Source organism: Myotis myotis, unplaced genomic scaffold (genome assembly GCF_014108235.1).
Source record: "Myotis myotis isolate mMyoMyo1 unplaced genomic scaffold, mMyoMyo1.p scaffold_m19_p_4, whole genome shotgun sequence".
NCBI lineage: Eukaryota > Metazoa > Chordata > Mammalia > Chiroptera > Vespertilionidae > Myotis > Myotis myotis.
In genome coordinates, this window is record NW_023416346.1 from 124,849,984 (window position 1) to 124,871,883 (window position 21,900).

The 21,900-nt window shown below is 47.4% G+C and overlaps 1 protein-coding gene and 1 pseudogene across 1 annotated transcript; both read right to left on the reverse strand.

The window, feature by feature from the left end:
• Nucleotides 1-11,935: 11,935 nt before the first annotated feature.
• LOC118653847 lies at nucleotides 11,936-12,693 on the reverse strand (annotated as a pseudogene).
• Nucleotides 12,694-18,885: 6,192 nt separating this feature from the next.
• LOC118653785 (claudin-34-like) lies at nucleotides 18,886-19,637 on the reverse strand. The gene has a single exon (XM_036304553.1). It carries the CDS (start codon nucleotides 19,620-19,622, stop codon nucleotides 18,978-18,980), a length of 645 nt encoding a protein of 214 aa, XP_036160446.1. The 5' UTR covers nucleotides 19,623-19,637; the 3' UTR covers nucleotides 18,886-18,977.
• Between the last annotated feature and the right edge of the window lie 2,263 nt (nucleotides 19,638-21,900).

Genomic DNA, 21,900 nt, shown 5'->3' on the forward strand with positions numbered 1-21,900 from the left:
GTAGGGGGGTTGCAGGAGGCAGCCGATTGGTGTTTCTTCCTCATAGATGTTTCTAACTCTCTATCCTACTCTCTTCCTCTTGGTAAAATCAATGAAAAAATATATATTTTTTTAATGAGACCAACTACAGGTGTTTCCCTAGCAGCCATTTCCCAGCCATCCCAGACCTGCATGGAGAATGGGTAAGACTCAGCCCAAGGCCAGCCCTGAATGTCCCATGGGAGGCAGAGGCTCCTTTCAAACCCCTGGGAAGGGAGCCAGGATCTCTAACTCATTGCAGAGGCTGTGACTTCCTCCCAGTTCTAAGGACAGTGTGCAAATCACGGCAGGCAGTGAAGGGAACATTTCCTAAAGAATGCTTCCACCACTTTACACTTGCTCCGTCAGAGAGTAGAGGGAAGACTCATGGCCCACAGATCGGATTCAAAGCCAGAGGCAAAGGTTCCATTGAACATTCTCGGGTCCACAGGCAATGTCTTTGGAACACAGATTTAAATAGCTGATAGACTTATGCCCAGGGAGGGATTTTTTCAAGCACTGTGCTTTCAGAGATGTAGGGAACTGATATACGGTTAAGCCTCTGACTGACCTGTTGGCAAAGTCACAAACAAGTCCCAGCTTAGAGGGCACAGTCCTCTTAGCATAATTAGGCTTGACCTTATAACACTCCCTAGATCTTATCTGGGAAGCTAATGGGCTGAGGGAAGTGCAGGAAGTGTAACTATGGTCAAAACAAGTGAAACTCACAAGAACTGTGTAACTATGGTAAGCACTACCTTGTTTACCTCTGACTTTAAAAGCTTGGTGAGGCCTGAGCACGGGTGGAAGTCCTTCCTCCTGAGTTGGACTTACCTGCCTGGCCCCCAATATTACCAAATTATCTCGTGTCTTTTCTCTTTCATTTGTGTGTGGCTCTTCTTCCAGATCCTGAACCCTGAACCACGCGGGACGTGGAGGGAAACATTTACCAACATCTGGCACCCGATGGGAACTCTGGAAGTGAAGGTTTTGCTAGAGCGAAAAAACGAAGTTTCACCGGCAAGGTGGGGAAGAAAGAATTCACCATAAAGGTAGGAAAATTCACCGTAAAGGTAGGGGGTTATTTCACCACACACAAAAGCCCACGGTCAGCTGCAGAAGTTCGGATCTGTAGGCGGGGTGGTAACGTTTTCTTAACCAGGCTAACCGGGCAGGATTCGGCTTTTAAAAAGTAAGAAACTGGAAGTGCCCGGCTAGCTCAGTCGGTAGAGCATGAGACTCTTAAAAAGTAAGAAAGTTTATTATAGACTTTTGATTTGCATGCTTAAGGAGTTAAAGTTTCAGAAGGTAATCTCATAATTTTTGCTTGATATTATAGAACATAACCCTTGTTTTCCTGAAGTAGGTACATTAGATCTTGAAAGTTTGCCAAACAGGTTAGTCACAACTTGAAAAAAAGGTCAGCAACAGGGAAAAAACTTGCCTCCAAAAACTGTTTTCCCTTGTGGAACACGGTATTTCATTTCCTAGAGCCTTTGAGAGAGGCCAAGGAGGATAAATCTCCTCCCCTTGCACCCTCCGCTCCTAAAGAGGAGCAGAGAGAAAAGAAAAAATAGGAGGGATGGCCTTCATGGCTCCCTCCCCCTCTATGTCCTATTCTTGAAATGTTTAATTCTCCGTTAATAGAATCACCTGTGCAAAAAGGCCAAATTATAAAGAAATTAGTATATTAAAAGGTACTCTTTTAAATCAGGCTGAAAAAAGAGTGCCATGGTCACCTCAATGTGGTTTTTTGTCCTAATTAAAATCTTAATTTGTATTTGGAATCTAAAATCTGTTATAAGAAATGAAACCCTGCTACCGAATCCGCCTCTGGTGTGGAGAGATTCAAAGCTGGCAGGAGAGGGCAGAGCTATAAGCTCTCCCACAATGAGATTACTTAATGTTTTGTTTAAAAATTGCCGGAGAACATCTTATGATAACCAAATTTTGGCTAAGATAACCTTGGGTGCTAGCCATAACTTTGGAAAGCGAAATAGGAAAAAATTTAAAATGTCTTTTTCTATTAAGCATGACTTTGGGAAAAATACGCCATCTGAGTCATTTGCTGAAATTTCCCCCAAAGCAGGATGTGGGGGAAAGAAAGAAGGGAGCACATGGCGATCCAATATGGATGCCCCCTCCCCAAGTATTCTAATTTATAGTCCTTCTTGTAATTGAAAAGTTTTACAAAATTTAAAAAATGCATCTGGGATTTCTGTGCACATGTAAAGAGAAAAGCTGGCTTAAAACTAATGCGTGCAACTGTCCTGTTTTTGAACATTTAGATAGAGTTTTGAGCTGGAGTCTCTTTACAAATGTACAAAATAAAACCCAAGACTGATTATTTCCTAAGAAAAATGGCGAATTTGACCCAGGGAAGAAATGCAGCCTGATTCTAGCAGTAGGATTGGCATTTCTATAATAAAGAACAGTTTTTATTTTTATTTATTTATTTTTTTTAAATTAAATCTTTATTGTTCAGATTATTACATTTGTTCCTCTTTTTTTCCCCCCATAACTCCCCTTCTCCCAGTTCCCACCCCACCCTCCGCCCTCACTCCCCACCCACTGTCCTCATCCATAGGTGCACGATTTTTGTCCAGTCTCTTCCCGCATCTCCCACACCCCTTTCCCCCCCAAGAATAGTCAGTCCATTCCCTTTCTATGTCCCTGATTCTATTATAATCAACAGTTCATTCTGTTCATCAGATTATTTATTCACTTGATTCTTAGATTCACTTGTTGATAGATGCATATTTGTTGTTCATAATTTGTATCTTTACCTATTTCTTCCTCTTCCTCTTCTTAAAGGATACCTTTCAGCATTTCATATAATCCTGGTTTGGTGGTGATGAACTCCTTTAGCTTTTCCTTATCTGTGAAGCTCTTTATCTGACCTTCAATTCTGAATGATAGCTTTGCTGGATAAAGTAATCTTGGTTGTAGGTTCTTGGTATTCATCACTTTGAATATTTCTTGCCACTCCCTTCTGGCCTGCAAAGTTTCTGTTGAGAAATCAGCTGACAGTCGTATGGGTATTCCCTTGTAGGTAACTGAGTTTCTTTCTCTTGCTGTTTTTAAGATTCTCTCTTTATCTTTTGCTCTTGGCATTTTAATTATGATGTGTCTTGGTGTGGTCCTCTTTGGATTCCTTTTGTTTGGGGTTCTCCGCGCTTCTTGGACCTGTAAGTCCATTTCTTTCACCAGGTGGGGGAAGTTTTCTGTCATTATTTCTTCAAATAGGTTTTCAATATCTTGCTCTCTCTCATCTTCTGGCACCCCTATAATTCTGATGTTGGTACGCTTGAAGCTGTCCCAGAGGCTCCTTACACTATCCTCGCATTTTTGGATTCTTTTTTCATTTTGCTTTTCCAGTTGGGTGTTTTTTGCTTCCTCGCATTTCAAATCATTGACTTGATTCTTGCGCTCCTCTGGTCTGCTGTCGGGAGTCTGTATAATATTCGTTATTTCAGTCCGTGTATGCTTAATTTCTAGTTGGTTCCCCAATATAAGGTCGAGGGTCTCATTAGTTTTCTTGTAGATCTCATTAAGTTTATCGGCGGCTTCTAAACAGTTCTTGAGAGACCTTAAAAGTGTGGTTCTGAACTCTATATCTTCCATTGACAATTTTGTCCTGTTTCTTTGTCTCCGCATTTTGTTATGCTTCCTTGGTGCACCCCCTAGTGGTCTTTGTTCGAAGTCTTATAGTTAAATCTTGATTGTTGTAGCTAATTCCAGGGAGGGTTTGACCTCCAGGCCAAGTGGCTATGAGAATCAGCTGTGTCAGCAGTGAGAGAACTTCTGTTCTCTAGGGAGGTGCTAATCTAGCCTTTGCCTGAGGCTATCCGGCAAATGCCTCTGTGCAGGGCTTGGGCTGGGCGGGTCGCACAGGATCAACAGGGTGGGCCGGAGAGAGCAGTTATGGCGGCTCTCAGTCCTGTCCCCAGGGGCTCTGCCTCTCTGAGTCCCAGCCCCGGCTGCAAAGCTCGGAGAGAAAGCTGCACTCGCTCTGACCGAAGCCAGACAGTCCCGCTTCACCCGTTTGAGTCTGGGTCCCTAAAGACTCGCCTGGATCTGGAGCTCAGAGTCTGCGACTCCCTCCCGATTGAAAACGCCAACCGCGCCCTCCGCCGCCAGCCCGCTCCGTGCACTCCGCACCTCCGAATTTGACTTCAGCACTGCGCCTCCTCTGAGTGTCCGTATGCGTTTCTCTTTCCTCCTAGTTGTAGGACTTCCACTCAGCCAGCGTTCCTGTGGTTCTGGGTGATGTCCCTTCCGTTTTTTGGTTTCACTTTTGAAGTAGTTGTTCAAAGCAGCAAACTCCGGCGTTAACCTATGCCGCCATCTTGGTTCTCCAATAAAGAACAGTTTTTAAATGCTAATTAAGGGTGTTAAAAAGTTAACCTTAAAGGCTAAAACAAAATTCAGTAAAATTGTCTCTGTTACAAAATTTTGCTAAAGAATATGCCTTAAAATAATAATTAGACTTGAATCTCAAGAATTATTGAAATATATTAATTATAAAAACCTAAGTAGCCCAGGTAAAAGACAGCTATGCCCTTTAACTAAGGCTGGCTTCCCAAGGCAATTTCTAATGGAGGAAGGGCTAGCCTCCCTTCCCCCAACAGAACAAGCAGGTAGGCCAAAAATTTCCTGCCAGTGGCAACTTTTAAAGGCAGGCTTGCTTCCCAGTTTCCCATCCTTGGTAGAAAGAATGTAACTAATTTGCATTTTAATGGTTACCTGTTTCCAGTCAGTGGCAGCCCAAGGCTTTGGGAGTTTGCTAAATTGAATTAGTTATTCTGAAATTACAAAATGCTAAAATATTAATCTGAATTTCCCTCATGAAAAATCTAGAGGACAGAATTAAACCTATTGATTGTGTCTTGTATTTTTGAAGTTTATTATTAAGAATATAAGATGTTATCAACCCAAAGAAATGCTAAATATTTAACTTGCCAGCTAAGAGTTTAAAGTTCTGGTTAAATAAATTGGGGGAAATCATATAATTACAGTAAAATTTCAACATTTGTCTAATTGAAAAAGAGGATAAATTCTGTGATCCCAACCGAAATTTTTATATATAAAGATCAATTTTAATTTAATTGATATCTCTTAATAATTATAAAAAGTATATAATCTTTAAATCATATATACATATATATATTTGATGATCTTTCAAGTTGGATTTCAAAACTATAACCAAGGAATGACTTTGAGACATTTCATGGGCCCTGAAATGTTTTCAAAAGTTTATTCTCTCTTCTTAAAGGATTTTTAAATAAAGCCAATTTAATATACTTGAAATCACATGGAAAGCTTCTACACTAATAAAAGAGAAACATGGTAATTGGCGTACAACCGCTACCCTTTTCATTGGCTAATCAGCGAGATATGCAAATTAACTGTCAGCCAAGATGGCGGCCGGCAGCCAGGCAGCTTGAAACTAACATGAGGCTTGCTTGCCTCAGTGATGGAGGATCATCGTTGGAGGAAACCAACATTCCCCGCCTGCAGCTGCAGGCCTCTGATCGGGCAGTTTAAGAAACATTGTAACAAATACCGCCTGACTTCAGCCAGCAGATTCGCAACATTGTATGCAAAGGCCAGAAACCTACTTTCAGCCAGAGGCCTAAGAGCTGGAGCCAAGCCTCAAGGTAAAGCTGGCCCAGAATAAAAAAAGAAAAAAAAAGAAAAAAAGGAGCGGTTGGGAACTTCAGTCACCCCCAGCCTGAAAACAGCCGTCAGCCCCTCACCCAGACTGGCCAGGCACCCCAGTGTGGACCCCCACCCTGATCCAGGACACCCTTCAGGGCAAACCAGCCGGCCCCACCCATGCACCAGGCCTCTACCCTATATAGTAAAAGGGTAATATGTCTCCCAGCACCGGGATCAGCGTGACAGGGGGCAGCGCCCAAACCCCCTGATCACCCTGCGGCTCTGTGTGTGACAGGGGGCGGGGCCCCAACCCCCTGAGCAGCCCTGCTCTGTGCCTGACGGGGGGAACTCCCCAACCCCCCCTCTCCACGGGCCCTGCTCTGTGTGTGATGGGGTAGAGCCATAACCTCCCCATTGGCCCTGCCCTGAGTGTGAGAGTGGCGGCGCCCCAACCCCCTGATCGGCCCTGCTCTGTGGGTGATAGAGGGTGGCGCCCCAACCCCCTGATGGGCCCTGCTCTGTGTGTGATGGGGGCAGCGCCCCAACCTCCCCATCGACCCTGCCTTGAGTGTGACAGGGGACGGTGCCCCAACCCCCCAATTGGCCCTACCCTGAGCGTGACTGAGGGTGGCATCACAACCTCCCAATCTGCCCTGCTCTGTGCATGACAGGGGGCGGTGCCCCAACCCCCCAATCGGCCCTGCTCTGAACCCGACCAGGGGCTGCACCTAGGGATTGGGCCTGCCCTCTGCCACCTGGGAGCAGGCCTAAGCCAGCAGGTCGTTATCTCCCGAGGGGTCCCAGACTGCGAGAGGACACAGGCCGGGCTGAGGGACACCCCCGCCCCCCCCCCCCCAGTGCACAAATTTTTGTGCACCGGGCCTCTAGTTATTAAATAAAAATTAATAAATATATTTTAAGTTTTTGCCTCTAAGAAAGGGCAAAACAAGTTATTTTGTTTAATATTTCTTAAAATACATCAGTAGAATTTTAATATGTAATTTAAAATAACAAAAGCTCCTCGCCAGTGCATTTTAAATTAGGCTGGAGGTGGGGCAGCATTTTCACCTCTTGAATCAGACATAAAACTTTACTAAATTTACTAACTTTATTAATAAAACTACCTACTATAAGAAGCCAGTATCTTTGTAAGCAATTGAATCTTAGTAAAGTAAAATTCTAAAAAGTTACTGAAGGCTTCCCATGATCCCTCTGTATATGCAAATTGCCGAGGTCCAACCCCAGCAGGTCCAGGGGTTCCCAAAGGCGTGGACGGAGTCGGCGAAGACTATCCACCCTCTTCCTATGGTGGAGTCCGATCCGTCCCGATTGCGGGGGGGCTTACCTAAGGGTCCCTGTTCGGGCGCCAGATGCCGGGGTCCAACCCCAGCAGGTCCAGGGTTCCCCAAAGGTGTAGACTGAGTCGGCGAAGAAGGAATGACATGGAGACAGTGTTCAGTTGATCAGCAGCCTAGCCAGGATCTCTAGCCAGGATCTCCAGCCAGGTTCTGTGTCCATGTTCTCTTGCTAGGTTCTCCAGCCAGGTTCTCCAGCCAAGTTCTGGTCTGGATCTCCAGAGAGGTTCTGCTCTGGATCTCCAGCGACGTTCTGGTTAGTATCTCCAGCCAGGTTCTGTGTCCATGTTCTCTTGCTAGGTTCTCCAGGTTCTCCAGCCAGGTTCTGTAGCCAAGTTCCCTCGCTAGGTTCTCCAGCCAGGTTCTGTCCAGGTTATCCAGCCAGGTTCAGTCACCAGGTTCTAGTCAGGTTCTCTTGCCAATTTCTGTAGTCAGGTTCAGTCCAGGATCTTTTGCCATGTTCTCTCGCTAGGTTCTGTCTCTAGGTTCTGAGGCCAGTTTCTGTCCAGTATCTTTTGCCATGTTCTCTCCAGCGAAGTTCTTCTGTCTCTAGAGAACGTTCTGTGTAGGTTCTGTGCCTACGTCCCGTCTCTCTTGGTTCCGTATTCTAAGTTCTGTGTTCTAAGCTCTGTATTCTAAGTCCTGTCTCTTGCTGTCTTGTTGCATCTGTATTTATACCAGTTGATTCAATCCTATCAATCTCTATTACAAAGGTTAGGGCGTTTCTTATCTCCATTCCAGGGAGTAAAGATTATGTAGCTTAAGCACGATTGTTCGTAGTTAAAGTGATTAATTACCCGCCTGGCACTTAGTTAAGAGGTTTTATTCCCTCCCTAACTTCAGGGGAAAATCCCTACCTGGGGAAACAACCTTTCTCAGAGAGGAGACCTTGGTTAAAACACATAGTGCCAAGAAGGTGAGCAAACATATTAAGAACAGTATGCCATATATGCCAGGTCCTTTGAAACAGCAAGGATGGACCAGCTCCCGGCAGCAAATAAGCCAAAAGGGAATGCTGCTTAAAAATATTATTTTAAATTTAATAAAAAGGAGAAATTTTAAAATTTTGAAACATCTTCCACTAATATTTATAGGATAATCTAATGATTTGCTTTTAAAATACCAAATCTGAAAATAAGTACAGTCACCATAAATGTTTAATGACTTTGACTTGAAATACATGGCCTTGCGGCACTATCAGTCAACATCTAGGAGGTAACCCTGTAGATTACTTAGTGTAAAAGAAAAAGATTTTTTTTTTAAATTGAAGTTCTCCAAGTGTAATCCAGCAGGAGGAGGATGAGCCAGACAACAAACAGCCTGGAGACCACCTGGGGCATGGTAAAGAAGACGGTACAGACGCCTGAGAGCGTCTTTCTTGCCATGCTAGCAGTAATCATCTGTATGGTAATATTACCTAGGGCAAATGTGCAAGTATTTCAGACTTATGCTCCTGACCTTTCATGGGTAAGAACCCTTAGGTGGGCTGATCCCCTGCCCAATGTAGTATCCAGTAGGAACATGGGTGGGGCAAGGAAGTAGGGGACTATCACTACCTGCTCCTGGGAGAGGTGCAGAAAATGTAACTAAGACCTTGTCTATACAAAAAGAAATTGACAGCCAGTTTAAAATTGAACTGCCATGGCTTAGAGTAAAGAATATCCTTACATGATATTGTTCTACAAGGTCATTAATAATTTTTGATATTTTACAACAGCATATTGTACATTTATCCCAAACAAACTTACAAACTAATTCTTTGAATGTTTGGCAGCAATTTAATAAGGACATGAAAGGATTTAATCCCTTCCACTGTGTGGAAGGCCCCCTGGGAAGGCACTTGAGCATTCTGTATTGACCTCTCTTGCCCTTTTTGCCAAGAAGGTCCCACTTCTTATAATCCAATTGCCCACAGCTGTTGCCTGAGCTCTCTGTTCATGCTGAGGTTGAAGCCTCATGGTGGCTGGTACCATGGATCTGTCTCTTGCCCAATAGCATGAGCTGGGCCCTCCCCGGAGAAGAAACCTGGGTTCCCCAAGATATGTGATCAATGCTGGGGCCCCACCAGCAGGCGAGGGGAGGATCCCAAGGCATTTGCTTGGCATGGAGGCCACAGGGGCATAGGCTACCAAGGAGACAGAACTGAACCTCACATCACCCTGCTTGGCCCCGGAGGATGGCTGGTTAGCCAGAGACGAGTAAGATTCCTCAGGGAAGGAACAACCTAAGACAGGCACAGTCACAGAGGGGCCATCAGGAGAGAACTTGGGGGTCAACAGAGGTGGGGCACAGATCCTCACCCACCCAACTATGCAGGGGCTTGAACACTCGCCCCTTCTGAGGGAGGTCTCCTGCCCCCATGGCTGCTTCCCGCTTCCCATGCCCAGCTCAGATCGGGACCCAGATAACAGAAAGAGACTTGGCCCAGCTCAGATCGGGACCCAGACAACAGAGACTTGGCTGCCAACAGCTACCCTATATCTAAATCCAGCCTAACAGCAGGAATGCTCAGGGCCTTCTCAAGGATGCACAATAATTCTCTCCATTAATATTTACAATGTAAACTAAGATTGTTGTTAGAGTATTAAATTTGACAGTAAAATAGTAGTCAAGTTTTCAGATAAATTAAAATTGGCTCAAGAAATTTTAACCAAAATTTTCATTTCATGGAAAAATTGCTTAACATGCAATGAACCTAAAGCAGTCATAATTTTGTACAAAAAATTAAAATTTAAAGTTATCTAGACTGCATTATAAATTTTCCAAAAATTCTCCAAATAATTAAATTAAAAAAGGGGGGATAGTAGAAAAATACCATGTAAGGAAAAATCTTCTGTAACTAAATTACATCTAGAAAAAATTTTTTCATTTGTAATGCTAACAGCAAGATACCCATTAAAACATACATGGTGTCAAAATAAGCCAAAGGAAATTCATTTGGGCAAAAATATAAAAAGGACCCCAAGTAAAAATTTCCTTTATTAACCTTTTGTTGAGAATATGTTTGTATATTTTTAGAAAACAACTTCAAGACCATGTGGATTCCTGCCACAGAGAGGAATTATCAGGAATGCTCCAGCCATGAAGACAAGAGGAAAAACAATCCAGAGATGGAAGACGTTGATGATGCTTTGCCATGCTAGCAGTCAGCAGCTGTGCGTCGCTGCAGGTTGCCCAGGATCAAACCAGAGAGAGTCAGGCCTGCATTGCCAGCATTTGTCCACAATCCAGAACTGAAATATCATTGCTGACATGTACACATAAGGAACTGTCAGACATTGAAACTTGGACTCAGAACTGTTGGACATTGAAATTGGGATTTAAACATTTTTTGTTCTTGAAATGTTATGTTTAAGTTTTAAAATGTTTTGAGTTACGGATTGTCATTGTTTTGTTATTGTTTTAATAGCCAGAGTTTTGTTCTTGATGTTTAAGTTTTATTTTCATTATAGTAGCTTAATAATAAAAAAAGGGTGAGATGTGGGAAACTGATATAGGGTTAAGCGTCAGACTGACCTGTTGGCAAAGTCACAAACAAGACCCAGCTTAGAGGGCTCAGTCCTCTTAGCATAATTAGGTTTGACCTTATAACACTCCCTAGATCTTATCTGGGAAGCTAATGGGCTGAGGGAAGTGCAGGAAGTGTAACTATGGTCAAAACAAGTGAAACTCACAAGAACTGTGTAACTATGGTAACCACTACCTTGTTTACCTCTGACTATAAAAGCTTGGTGAGGCCTGAGCACTGGTGGAAGTCCTTCCTCCTGAGTTGGACTTACCTGCCTGGCCCCCAATATTACCAAATTATCTCGTGTCTTTCTCTTTCATTTATGTGCGGCTCCTCTTCCAGATCCTGAGCCCTGAACCACGCGGGGCGTGGAGGGAAACATTTACCAACACAGAGACTTAAATACTCTTTGAGAAGAAGCTCATTTCAGCCTAGCTGGTGTGGCTCAGTGGTTAAGCCTAGACATAGGAACCAGGCGGTCACGGTTTGATTCCTGACTGGGGGCTTCATCCCAGTGGGGATGCGTAGGAGGAAGACAATCAATGATTGTCTCTCATCATTAATGTTTCTATCTCTCCCTCTCCCTTCTGCTCTGAAATCAATAAAAATATATTTTTAAAAAATGATGCTCCCCTTTCTTAAACAATAATTAAGATTTTAGAGGCAGAGTGAACATCTTATGCAAAAGTGAAGAAATAAATAAAAGTGTAGAATTACTTTTGAAGCATTTAAAAATTCTGGTAAGTATTTGATGTTCATAAGAAACAGTTGCTAACTTTAAAGGTATACTATGGTTATGCAAGGAAATGTCCTTTTTTTAAGAGAATAATTTTGAAGTGCATAGGGATGAAGGAACGTGAAGTCTGGGGTTTGCATTTAAGTTCTTTGGAGAAAGAAAAATAGATGAAAAGAAGGGAAGGAAGGAGAGAAAAAGTGAATATGGCAACTTCGCGGTAACTTTTGAGTCTGACAGTGGAAGGCAGATTCCTTCCGCTGTTCTGCTCTTGCACATGTGGGGACTTGCACGTGGCGGAGAGGTGTTAGGGCCACGCCGTGGAAGGTCAGGTCGGTTGTTTTTAGTGGACGTTTGAGAGGGAGCTGGGAGAGTCCCAGCAACTCTCATTTCCACACAGTAGTTGTATAGCATTGATTATTTTTACCCAATAATAATTGAAATCTAGATTCATCAAGACAACTGGAGAGTGGTTATTTTTGGAATTATTTTAATGAAAGTTCCTTAACCAAACAATGAGCCCAATTTGGGCATAGAAGCCAATGGCCACTTTCTGCCCAGAATGACCTTTGCCTTGGAACTATTTCATAGAGCATCCTGATAACACTGCACCCCCATAAGCGGCTCTCATGGATCCCCAAAGCTATGCAACCGGGAATTTCACACTTGCAAGACTTCAGGGTACACTTCGATGATGGGGAGCGGCTGGAAAGAGGTGGTAAGCAGCCCACTCAACATCATGAGGAAGGCAGCCAGAATCGCCACAGACACGGTGCTGCCGATCTCCTGCCGGTCCGGCCTGAAGGGGATGTGGAAGGAAGGCGGGAAGCGTATGCCCTCTTCATTCATCACGGAGTGGTAGTTCCAGGTCACAGCAATGAGGATAAATGCACCCGCTATGATGCTCAGGACTCCGGAAGTGAGGAACAGACTGCAGGTGGTGTCATTCTGAAGCTGTCCCGCGTACACTCTCCGCAGGCCCATGACCGTGAGCGCTTTCCCCAGGAGCCCGAGCAGGCTGGCGGCCAGCAGCAGGTTCTGAGCGATGCGGATGTCGAGCGGCAGGTCGGTGTCACTGTAGCTGTAGCGGTGACACTCTATTTTTCTGCTGTGGAGGTTGGCGGACTGGTAAGTGCAGACCTTCCACAGCCCTATGCAGGCCAGCCCCCGGGAGGGGGCGGAGATGCTCTCCATGTACCACACTCGCCACCTGGCCAGGCCCATGCAAATCATGGAGAACATCCATCCAAGGGTGTTGAGAGCGAAACTCGCTGCCTGGCAGTTGGGGTGGATGAAAAAGGCCATGGCTATGTTTCCAGGGGATCTGCAAACCAATAGAGGGCGTCATGAGGTGGGACCCACGGCCTGGAACTGCCCCCAGGGGGTGAGCAGTGCTATATTGGAGAGGGAGATGCCATATTCCAGAATGAAGACACTTGACCCCCATGCTCTGCTGGCGATGGGTCCGTGGGCAATATTTACTGAAAGCCTTCAAATATTCAGACTTTCGCCCTGGCAGGGTGACTAAGTGGTTAGAGCATCTTCCCAATAGGCCAAGGTTGCCGGCCTCAATCCCTGCTCAGGGCACATACAAGAATCAACCAATGAATGCATCAGTCAGTGGAACAGCAAGTCGATGTTTCTCTCTCGCCCTCTCTCTCTGTCTCTAGAGTCAATCAAAAAATGTACAAACTTTCTAACAGGCAGTTCCACTTCTGGACATTTGTGAAAGACACAATTAACATTGGCTACGGCCCAGCCGGTGTGGTTGAGTGTCCACCTATGATTTAGGAGGTCAGGGTTCGATTCCTGGTCAGGGCACATGCCCGGGTTGTGGGGTTAATCTCCAGTGTGGGTCGTGCAGGAGGCAACAGATCCATGATTCTCTCTCATCATTGAGGTTTCTCTCTCTCTCTCCCTCCCCCTTCCTCTCTGAAATCAATAAAAATATATACTTTTGCCTGCTCCCAAGAGTCAGCAATCCCACTCCTGGATTTATACCCCGAAGAAGGGAAAGCAGGGGCGCAAGCAGATAGTTGCACCCCCATGTTCATAGCAGCGTTATTCACAACAGCCAAGAGGTGGAAACATCCCAATGTTTATTGTGGGTGAGTGCACAGTCAGCATGTGGGCCGCCCATACCATGGGATATCATCCAGCCTTGAGGACATTCTACCGAGTGAAATGAGCCAGCAACACAAAGACAAACCTGCATCATTTCACCTCTATGTGGCCCCTAGAGCAGCCACACTCAGCGACAGAAAGCCACTGTGGGAGCCAGGGGCTGGGGAGCAGAGGGGATGTAGTGGTCAATGGCACAGTTTCCATTTGGGGAGGTGAAAAAGTTCTGAAGATGATGGTGGTGATGGTAGCACAACATTGTGAAGGTGCCTAGTGACACCGCACTGTACGCTTAAAAAAGGTGACCGTTCAGTCTGATCAAATCATTGGATTGATACCTGTCCCCTGGGATCTGCCCTTTAGGACACTTCACAACAGGCCTTCCCTCCTGCTTAGACCACATCCCACTGGTAAGACCACATCCCACTGGTAAGACCACATCCCACTGGTAAGGCCACATCCCACTGGTAAGACCACATCCCACTGGTAAGGCCACATCCCACTGGTAAGGCCACATCCCACTGGTAAGACCACATCCCACTTGTAAGGCCACATCCCACTTGTAAGGCCACATCCCACTGGTAAGGCCACATCCCACTGGTAAGACCACATCCCACTGGTAAGGCCACATCCCACGGGTAAGACAATTATCTTTCTCCTCTGGACTGTCCCAGGACATGGACCCTTTAAAGACTAGAGTCCTTTAACCCTCTGACTGCCCGTCACTGGGGCTGGTGCCATTTGGGGCTCAGCCCATGTGGTCTCCAAGTGACCCAATACATTCATGATCCCTCACCCCTTTCGGCCTTGTGTGTTCCTCATTCGGCGACCCTGACAGTGACATGATAATTGTTGAGTTATTCCCACTTTACCCCCACGAAATAAAACCAACAGGCTGGGCCCCACTGACCAGGGATGTGTCTCCGAGGGAGTGAGTGTCTGGGAAGGGCGACTAGCAGGTCAGGCAGCACTGCCGACACACACGCGGCTCCTCTGGGCGTCCTCTGGCTCCTCTGGGCGTCCTCCGGCCGGCTCCTGGCTATGCGGGACCAGCCACACCATGGGCCCCGGCCACACGGGCCTCAGCCACACGGGCCTCAGCCACACAAGGGCCTGACACACGACTCCAAGCCCTCTCCTCAGCCTCCAGTCCACGGCCACATTCCACCCCCATTGTCCTGACCAGCAGGGTTCTGTTGCCGGGTGTGGAACCCATGGCAGCATCCAATCCCCACTGACCACCAGGCTTTCTCTGTTCCTCATCAGGCACCCTTTCTGCCTGATTCCCAAGCGGGCTGTACTCAGTGAGGACCATGGAGTCCTCAAGGTCTGTTTGACAGCAGCCGGGTGTCCTAACCACTCTCTCTCCCCTCCCCTAGAAATGGTCTCTCCCACATCTCCCGGAGGAAATGACTGTGCAAACAGCAATGACACCGGCCGATGTGGCTCAGTGCGTAGAGTGTCAGCCTCTGGACCGAAGGGTCCTGGGTTTGATTTCAGTCAAGGGCACGTACTTGGATTGTAGGCTCCTCCCCAGCCGAGGCCCTGGTCTGGACTCTTGCAGGAGGCAACCAATTGATGTGTTTCTCTCACATCCATATTTCTCTCTGTCCTCCCCTCTCTCTTCCACTTTCTCTAAAAAGTAAATGGAAAAATATCCTCAGATGAGGATTCAAATAAACCAACAAACAAACAGCAATGAGAACACATTCACGCAGGCGTCAGCAGCAGTGGCCCCGCACGGGCGAGGTTGCTATGAAAGCCCAGTGATAGCCAGCACGTTAGGGAAGACCCTGGAGCTTTGGCAATGACCTTCCCGCTGCACCTCGGGTGACAGCATCATGAACGTGGCGCCCATGAGCAAGATGCAGTGGAAGGTGAAGGTCACTCCTGACTGGGAGAAGCTGGCCAGCTAAGGGGGAGCTTGTCAGATGGGGCTGCTGTGAGGAATGAGGCTGCCAAAAAGGCACATGGCGGTGGGGGGTTTGCAGCCCACACTTAAGACCAAATTTTATGTGGGAGTCAAGTTCTGCAGGAACCTCTGCTTAGTTCCTGTGAGAAGGAACTTATTCCAGCAAGTGGGCATGTGTGCAAGGATGCGCACAGGAACACACCAAATGGACTTCATACCTGAGGTACCACGGGACAAGTGAAATCATCCCATTACCCCATGTAGAGAACACAGTCAGTAAGCCATTGTGTCCTTACAGTGGACTATTCCACAGAAATCCAACCTTACGCTGAAGAATAATTGGTGGGGGAGGGAAGTTCCCAATGTTAAGTAAAAAGCAGGTTTCAAAAAAATGTGGCTCAGTGGTTGAGCATGGACCTAGGAACCAGGAGGTCATGGTTTGATTCCTGGTCAGGACACATGCCTGGGTTGTGGGCCCCATCCCCAGTGTGGGGCATGCAGAAGGCAGCCGATCCATGATTCTCTGTCATCATTGATGCTTCTCTCTCTCCCTTCCTCTCTGAAAACAATCCTAATAAAAGAGTAATATGCAAATTCACCATCACTCCAACACAAAGATGGTGACGCCCAGAGCCACAAGATGGTGGTACCCAGTCCTCTTAGCACCGCTGGAGTCCTAAAGTCCCGGGGGCGACTGCTGAGAGCCGGGCCTGCTTGGACGTTACTGGGGCGAATCGGGAGTGGACAAACGGTCCCTCAGATCGCCCACAGCAGGGCCCGCTTGGCTGACTGCTGGGGCAACCCGGGAGTGGCCAAACAGTCCCTGCAGACAGCAGAGAACCACAGGGAGCAGGCCTAAGCCATCAGTAGGACATCCCCTGAGGGCTCCCGCATTGGAGAGGGTGCAGGTCGAGATGAGGGACCCACCCCTGCCCTTGTGCATGAATTTCATGCAGCGGGCCTCTAGTAAAAATATATTTTTAAAAAAGACTTGAAGTCTTTCTACAGTAGAAATGTCCTTATTGAGGTCTTAGGCCAGTTAGTCACTGTAATTCATCAGAGTCTTAAGTAGGAAGCCTGGGGGAAGGGCCACGGTGATGGGGAGAAAGTGTGTCGTGATGGGAGCCAGAGCCAGGCCACCGGGCAGCCTCCCTGAATGTTCCTTGGCCCAGGATGGTGGGGTGAAGCTGACCTGGGTCCTGTGGGATGCCTCTGTTCTGTTTCACCTCCAGTTGCACATTTCCTGTCTCCATGGGACACATGACCCGGGGATGGCGGTGGGCAGGGAGGAGAAGGAAGGGCCGGTGGCGGATGGCAAACAGGGAGAAAGAGGAAGAGAAAGGGCAAAGCCACTCCTGAGGGGGAAACACAGCTCATGGGGCAGGGCTGGCGCTGTGACCACCTCTGCTGGTGCCCCGGAGCTCACACTGTGACCCAGGCGCTGCCTCTGCTCGGCCTCCTTACACCAGTGCTGTCACCAGGGACTCCTCCCTGCCTGGTGCCCCCAGCAAATGGCCTGGCACTGCCCTACGCTGGCACCAAGCCAAAGGCCACAGGGCAGCCTCTGGCTCCTGGGCACCTTGCAGGATTCCCAGGGAGGAGAAGGAGGAGAGAAATGCCACCGCCCTCAGGCGCCCTCGCGGTGCTGCACCCTCAGGAAATGCGCAGGACACGTTCTCTTGCCTTAGTCCTGTGAAAACATAACAGTCATTGCCAAATAGCCCTGGACAGGGGCTTGGAACTCTTCCCCGCTGCCCCAGAGCAGACCCCGCTGGTGGCCGCCTCACCTTCTGCATCTGAACCTCATGACCTGTCCGCTTGCTCTCTGTTGACACTTTAGGCCAGGAGAGATCGAGAGACCGCTTTCCTCAGCCCCAGCGGTTCTGTCATTCCCGCGTGTGACCAGCAGGAGGCAGGCACGCCGCCCTCCGCAGGGTATCGGGTTCCAGGTATCGGGGACCTCATCAGAAGCATGTCTCCCAAGAGCTCTTTTTCCAAATAACCAGAGGGTTGACTCACTTAAATAACACACATCCTCTTTCCAACTGAGCTCAATGGATAGAGCGTCGCTCCGCGGAGTGAAGGGTCCCGGGTTAGATTCTGGTCAAGGGCATGAACCTTGGTTGCGGGCTCGATCCCCAGTAGGAGGTGTACAGGAGGCAGCTGATCAGTGTTTCTCTCTCATAGATGTTTCTAATTCTCTATCCTTCTCCCTTCCTCTGTAAAATCAATGAAAATATATTTTTGTAAAAAATGAGACCAACTACAGGTGTTTCCCTAGCAGCCATTTCCCAGCCATCCCAGACCTGCATGGAGAATGGGTAAGACTCAGCCCAAGGCCAGCCCTGAATGTCCCAGGGGAGGCAGAGGCCCCTTTCAAATCCCTGGGAAGGGAGCCAGGGTCTCTAACTCAATGCAGAGGCTGTGACTTCCTCCCAGTTCTAAGGACGGTGTGCACATCATGGCAGGCAGCGAAGGGACATTTCCTAAAGAATGCTTCCACCACTGTACACTCGCTCCGTCAGAGAGTAGAGGGAAGACTCATGGCCCACAGATCGGATTCAAAGCCAGAGGCAAAGGTTCCATTGAACATTCTCGGGTCCACAGGCAATGTCTTTGGAACACAGATTTAAATCTCGGATAGACTTATGCCCGGGGGGAGGGGGGATTTTTTCAAGCACTGAGCACTCAGAGACTTAAATACTCTTTGAGAAGAAGCTCATTTCAGCCTAGCTGGTGTGGCTCAGTGGTTGAGTGTGGACCTAGGAACCAGGCGGTCACGGTTTGATTCCTGACTGGGGGCTTCATCCCAGTGGGGATGCGTAAGAGGAAGCCAATCGATGATTGTCTCTCATCATTAATGTTTCTATCTCTTCCTCTCCCTTCTGCTCTGAAATCACTAAAAATATTTTTTAAAAAAATAATGCTCCCCTCTCTTAAAAATAATTAAGATTTAAGAGGCAGAGTGAACATCTTATGCAAAAATTAAGAAATAAATAAAAGCATTTAAAAATTCTGGTAAGTATTTGATGTTCATAAGAAATAGTTGTTAACTTTAAAGGTATATTATGGTTATGCAAGGAAATGTCCTTTTTTTAAGAGAATAATTTTGAAGTGCAAAGGGATGAAGGAACGTGAAGTCTGGGGTTTGCATTTAAGTTCTTTGGAGAATGAAAATAGAGGAAAAGAAGGGAAGGAAGGAGAGAGAAAGCGAATGTGGCCACTTCGTGGTAACTGTTGAGTCTGGTAGTGGAAGGGGGATTCCTTCCGCTGTTCTGCTTTTGCACATGTGGGGACTTGCACGTGGCGGAGAGGTGTTAGGGCCACGCCGTGGAAGGTCAGGCCGGTTGATTTTAGTGGGCGTTTGAGAGGGAGCTGTGAGAGTCCCAGCAACTCTCATTTCCACACAGTAGGTGTCTAGCATTGATTATTTACCCAATACTAATTGAAATCCAGATTCAGTAAGACAGGTAGACAGTGGGTTTATTTGGAAATTTTTTTAATGAAAGTTCCTTAACCAATCAATGAGCCCAATTTAGGCATAGAAGCCAATGGCCACTTTCTGCCCAGAATGACCTTTGCCTTGGAACTATTTCATAGAGCATCCTGATAACACTGCACCCCCATAAGCGGCTCTCATGGATTCCCAAAGCTATGCAACCGGGAATTTCACACTTTTGAGACTTCGGGGTACACTTGGCTGTTGGAGGGCAGCTGGAAAGAGATGGTCAACAGCCCACTCAACATCATGAGGAAGGCCGCCAGAACTGCCACGGGCACGGTGGTGCCCGTCTCCTGCCGGTCCGGCCTGAAGGGGATGTGGAAGGATGGCGGGAAGTGTATGCCCTCTTCATTCATCACGGACTGGTGGTTCCACATCACAGCAATGAGGATAAATGCACCTGCTATGATGCTCAGGACTCCTGAAGCGAAGAACAGATTGCTTGTGGTGTCCTTCTGAAGCTGTCCCGCGTACACTCTCCGCAGGCCCGTTACCATGAGCACTTTCCCCAGGAGCCCGAGCAGGCTGGCGGCCAGCAGCAGGTTCTGAGCGACACGGATATCGAGCGGCAGGTAGGTGTCACTGTAGCTGTAGCGGTGACACTCTATTTTTCTGCTGTGGAGGCTGTTGGTCTGGTACGTGCAGACCTTCCACATCCCAATGCATGCCAGCCCCCGGGATGGGGCGGAGCTGCTCTCCATGTACCACACCCGCCACTCGGCCAGGCCCATGCAGGTCATGGAGAGCATCCATCCCAGAGTGTTAAGGGCGAAACTCGCTGCCTGGCAGTTGGCGTTTTCAAACATGGCCATGGCTATGTTTCCAGGGGATCTGCAAACCAATAGAGGGTGTCATGAGGTGGGACCCATGGCCTGGAACTGCCCCCAGGGGGTGAGCAGTGCTATATTGGAGAGGGAGATGCCATATTCCAGAATGGAGACACTTGACCCCCATGCTCGGCTGGCGATGGGTCCGTGGGCAATATTTACTGAAAGCCTTCAAATATTCAGACTTTCGCCCTGGCAGGGTGACTAAGTGGTTAGAGCATCTTCCCAATAGGCCAAGGTTGCCGGCCTCAATCCCTGCTCAGGGCACATACAAGAATCAACCAATGAATGCATCAGTCAGTGGAACAGCAAGTCGATGTTTCTCTCTCGCCCTCTCTCTCTGTCTCTAGAGTCAATCAAAATACGTACAAACTTTCTAACAGGCAGTTCCACTTCTGGACATTTGTGAAAGACACAATTAAGATTGGCTACAGCCCAGCCGGCATGGTTGAGTGTCGACCTATGAATCAGGAGGTCAGGTTTTGATTCCTGGTCAGGGCACATGCCCGGATTGTGGAGTTGATCCCCAGTGTGGGATGTGCAGGAAGCAACAGATTCATGATTCTCTCTCATCATTGAGGTTTCTATTTCTCTCTCTCTCTCCCTTCCTCTCTGAAATCAATAAAAATATATATTTTTGCCTGCTCCCAAGAGTCAGCAATCCCACTTCTGGATTGATACCCTGAAGAAGGGAAAGCAAGGGCACAAGCAGAGGGTTGCACCTCCATGTTCATAGCAGCGTTATTCACAACAGCCAAGAGGTGGAAACATCCCAATGTTTATTGTGGGTGAGTGCACAGACAGCATGTGGGCCGCCCATACAATGGGATATCATCCAGCCTTGAAGACATTCTACCGAACGGAGAAAACCAAGATGGCGCCATAGGTAAACACCGGAGATTGTTGCTTAGCACAACCACTTCAAGAATAAAACTAAGAGACAGAATGGACATTATCCAGAACCACAGGAAGGCTGGCTGAGTGGAAACTCTACAACTAGGAGGAAAGAGAAAAGCATACCGAGACTCAGAGAAGCTGCGGTGCGGAAGTAAAGTACAGAGGTATGGAGGTGCACTCGGAGATGGCTGGCGGCTGAGGACACAGTTGTCTTTTGTAATCGCTAAGGAGTCTCAAGCTCTGAGCTCCAGTTCCGGGCGAGTGTCTGGTGACCCAGGCTCATACAGGAGAAACTGGACTGTCTGGCATCGGTCGGAATTCGAGGGGCGCTTTCTCTCAGAGGTGCTTGCAGCGATTGCCGGGGCATCTGAGGGCAGCCATAGCTGCTTGCTCTGCCCTGTTGATCCCTTAGGACCCTCGCCCCGCCCAAGCTGTGCGCTGGCTTTTGCATATGAAAGGCCTGACCCTTTGCAATCTGATAATTACCTAACAAACTTGCAGCCGCCCAAGGCCCCCACCTCAACTTGCATTGCTTCACAGCTGAGCTCCTGCTGGGTAGCCTCAGGCAGAGGCTAGATTAGCACCTCCTTAGAGATCCAGGAGCCAGTGTGCCCGGTGGTCAGAGTGGGACCATCCAGATTTCAGCTCCTCAGATTCATAAAGGACACACTCAGGGGGCAGACTCAGTGAGCACCAAAGCCCCACTGAAGCAAGTCTTGCCCCAGAGGGGTGTTTCCAGCATAGAAGTTCTCCCATGGCAGACACAGCTGATTCTCACAGCCAACTGGCCTGGAGGTCAATTCCTCCCAGTGATACCTACAACAATCAAGACTTAACTACAATAAGACTGTGCACAAAGCCCACAAGGGGTGCACCAAGAGTGTCCACCTCAGGTAATTGGGTAGGCTGAGCCACTGGGCCCTATAGGACACCTAGCACAGAAAGCCACTCTATCAACACAGGGAAGCATAAAAAATGCAGAGACAAAGAAACAGGACACAAATGACAGAAATGGAGGAAAGCAAACTACTGGATATAGAGTTCAAAAACCACACTTTTACGGTTTTTCAAGAACTTTCTAGAAACCGCAGGTAATTTAGTAAGGCCCTCAAAAGTCTGGTGAGACCTCAGATAAATGTAGTGAGACCCTCAAGAAATCTAGTGAGACCCTTGAGGTTATGAAAAGGACCAACTAGAAATTAAGCATACACTAACTGAAATAAAGAATTTTATACAGACTCCCAACAGCAGACTAGAGGATCACAAGAATCAAGTCAAAGATTTGAAATACGAAGAAGCAAAAAACACCCAACCGGAATAGCAAAATGAAAAAAAAGAATCCAAAAATACGAAGATAGTGTAAGGA

What these genes read in the sequence shown, in the direction of transcription:
- LOC118653785 (XM_036304553.1), bottom strand. Translation starts at nt 19,622, where the DNA reads ATGGCCATGTTTGAAAACGCCAACTGCCAGGCAGCGAGTTTCGCCCTT.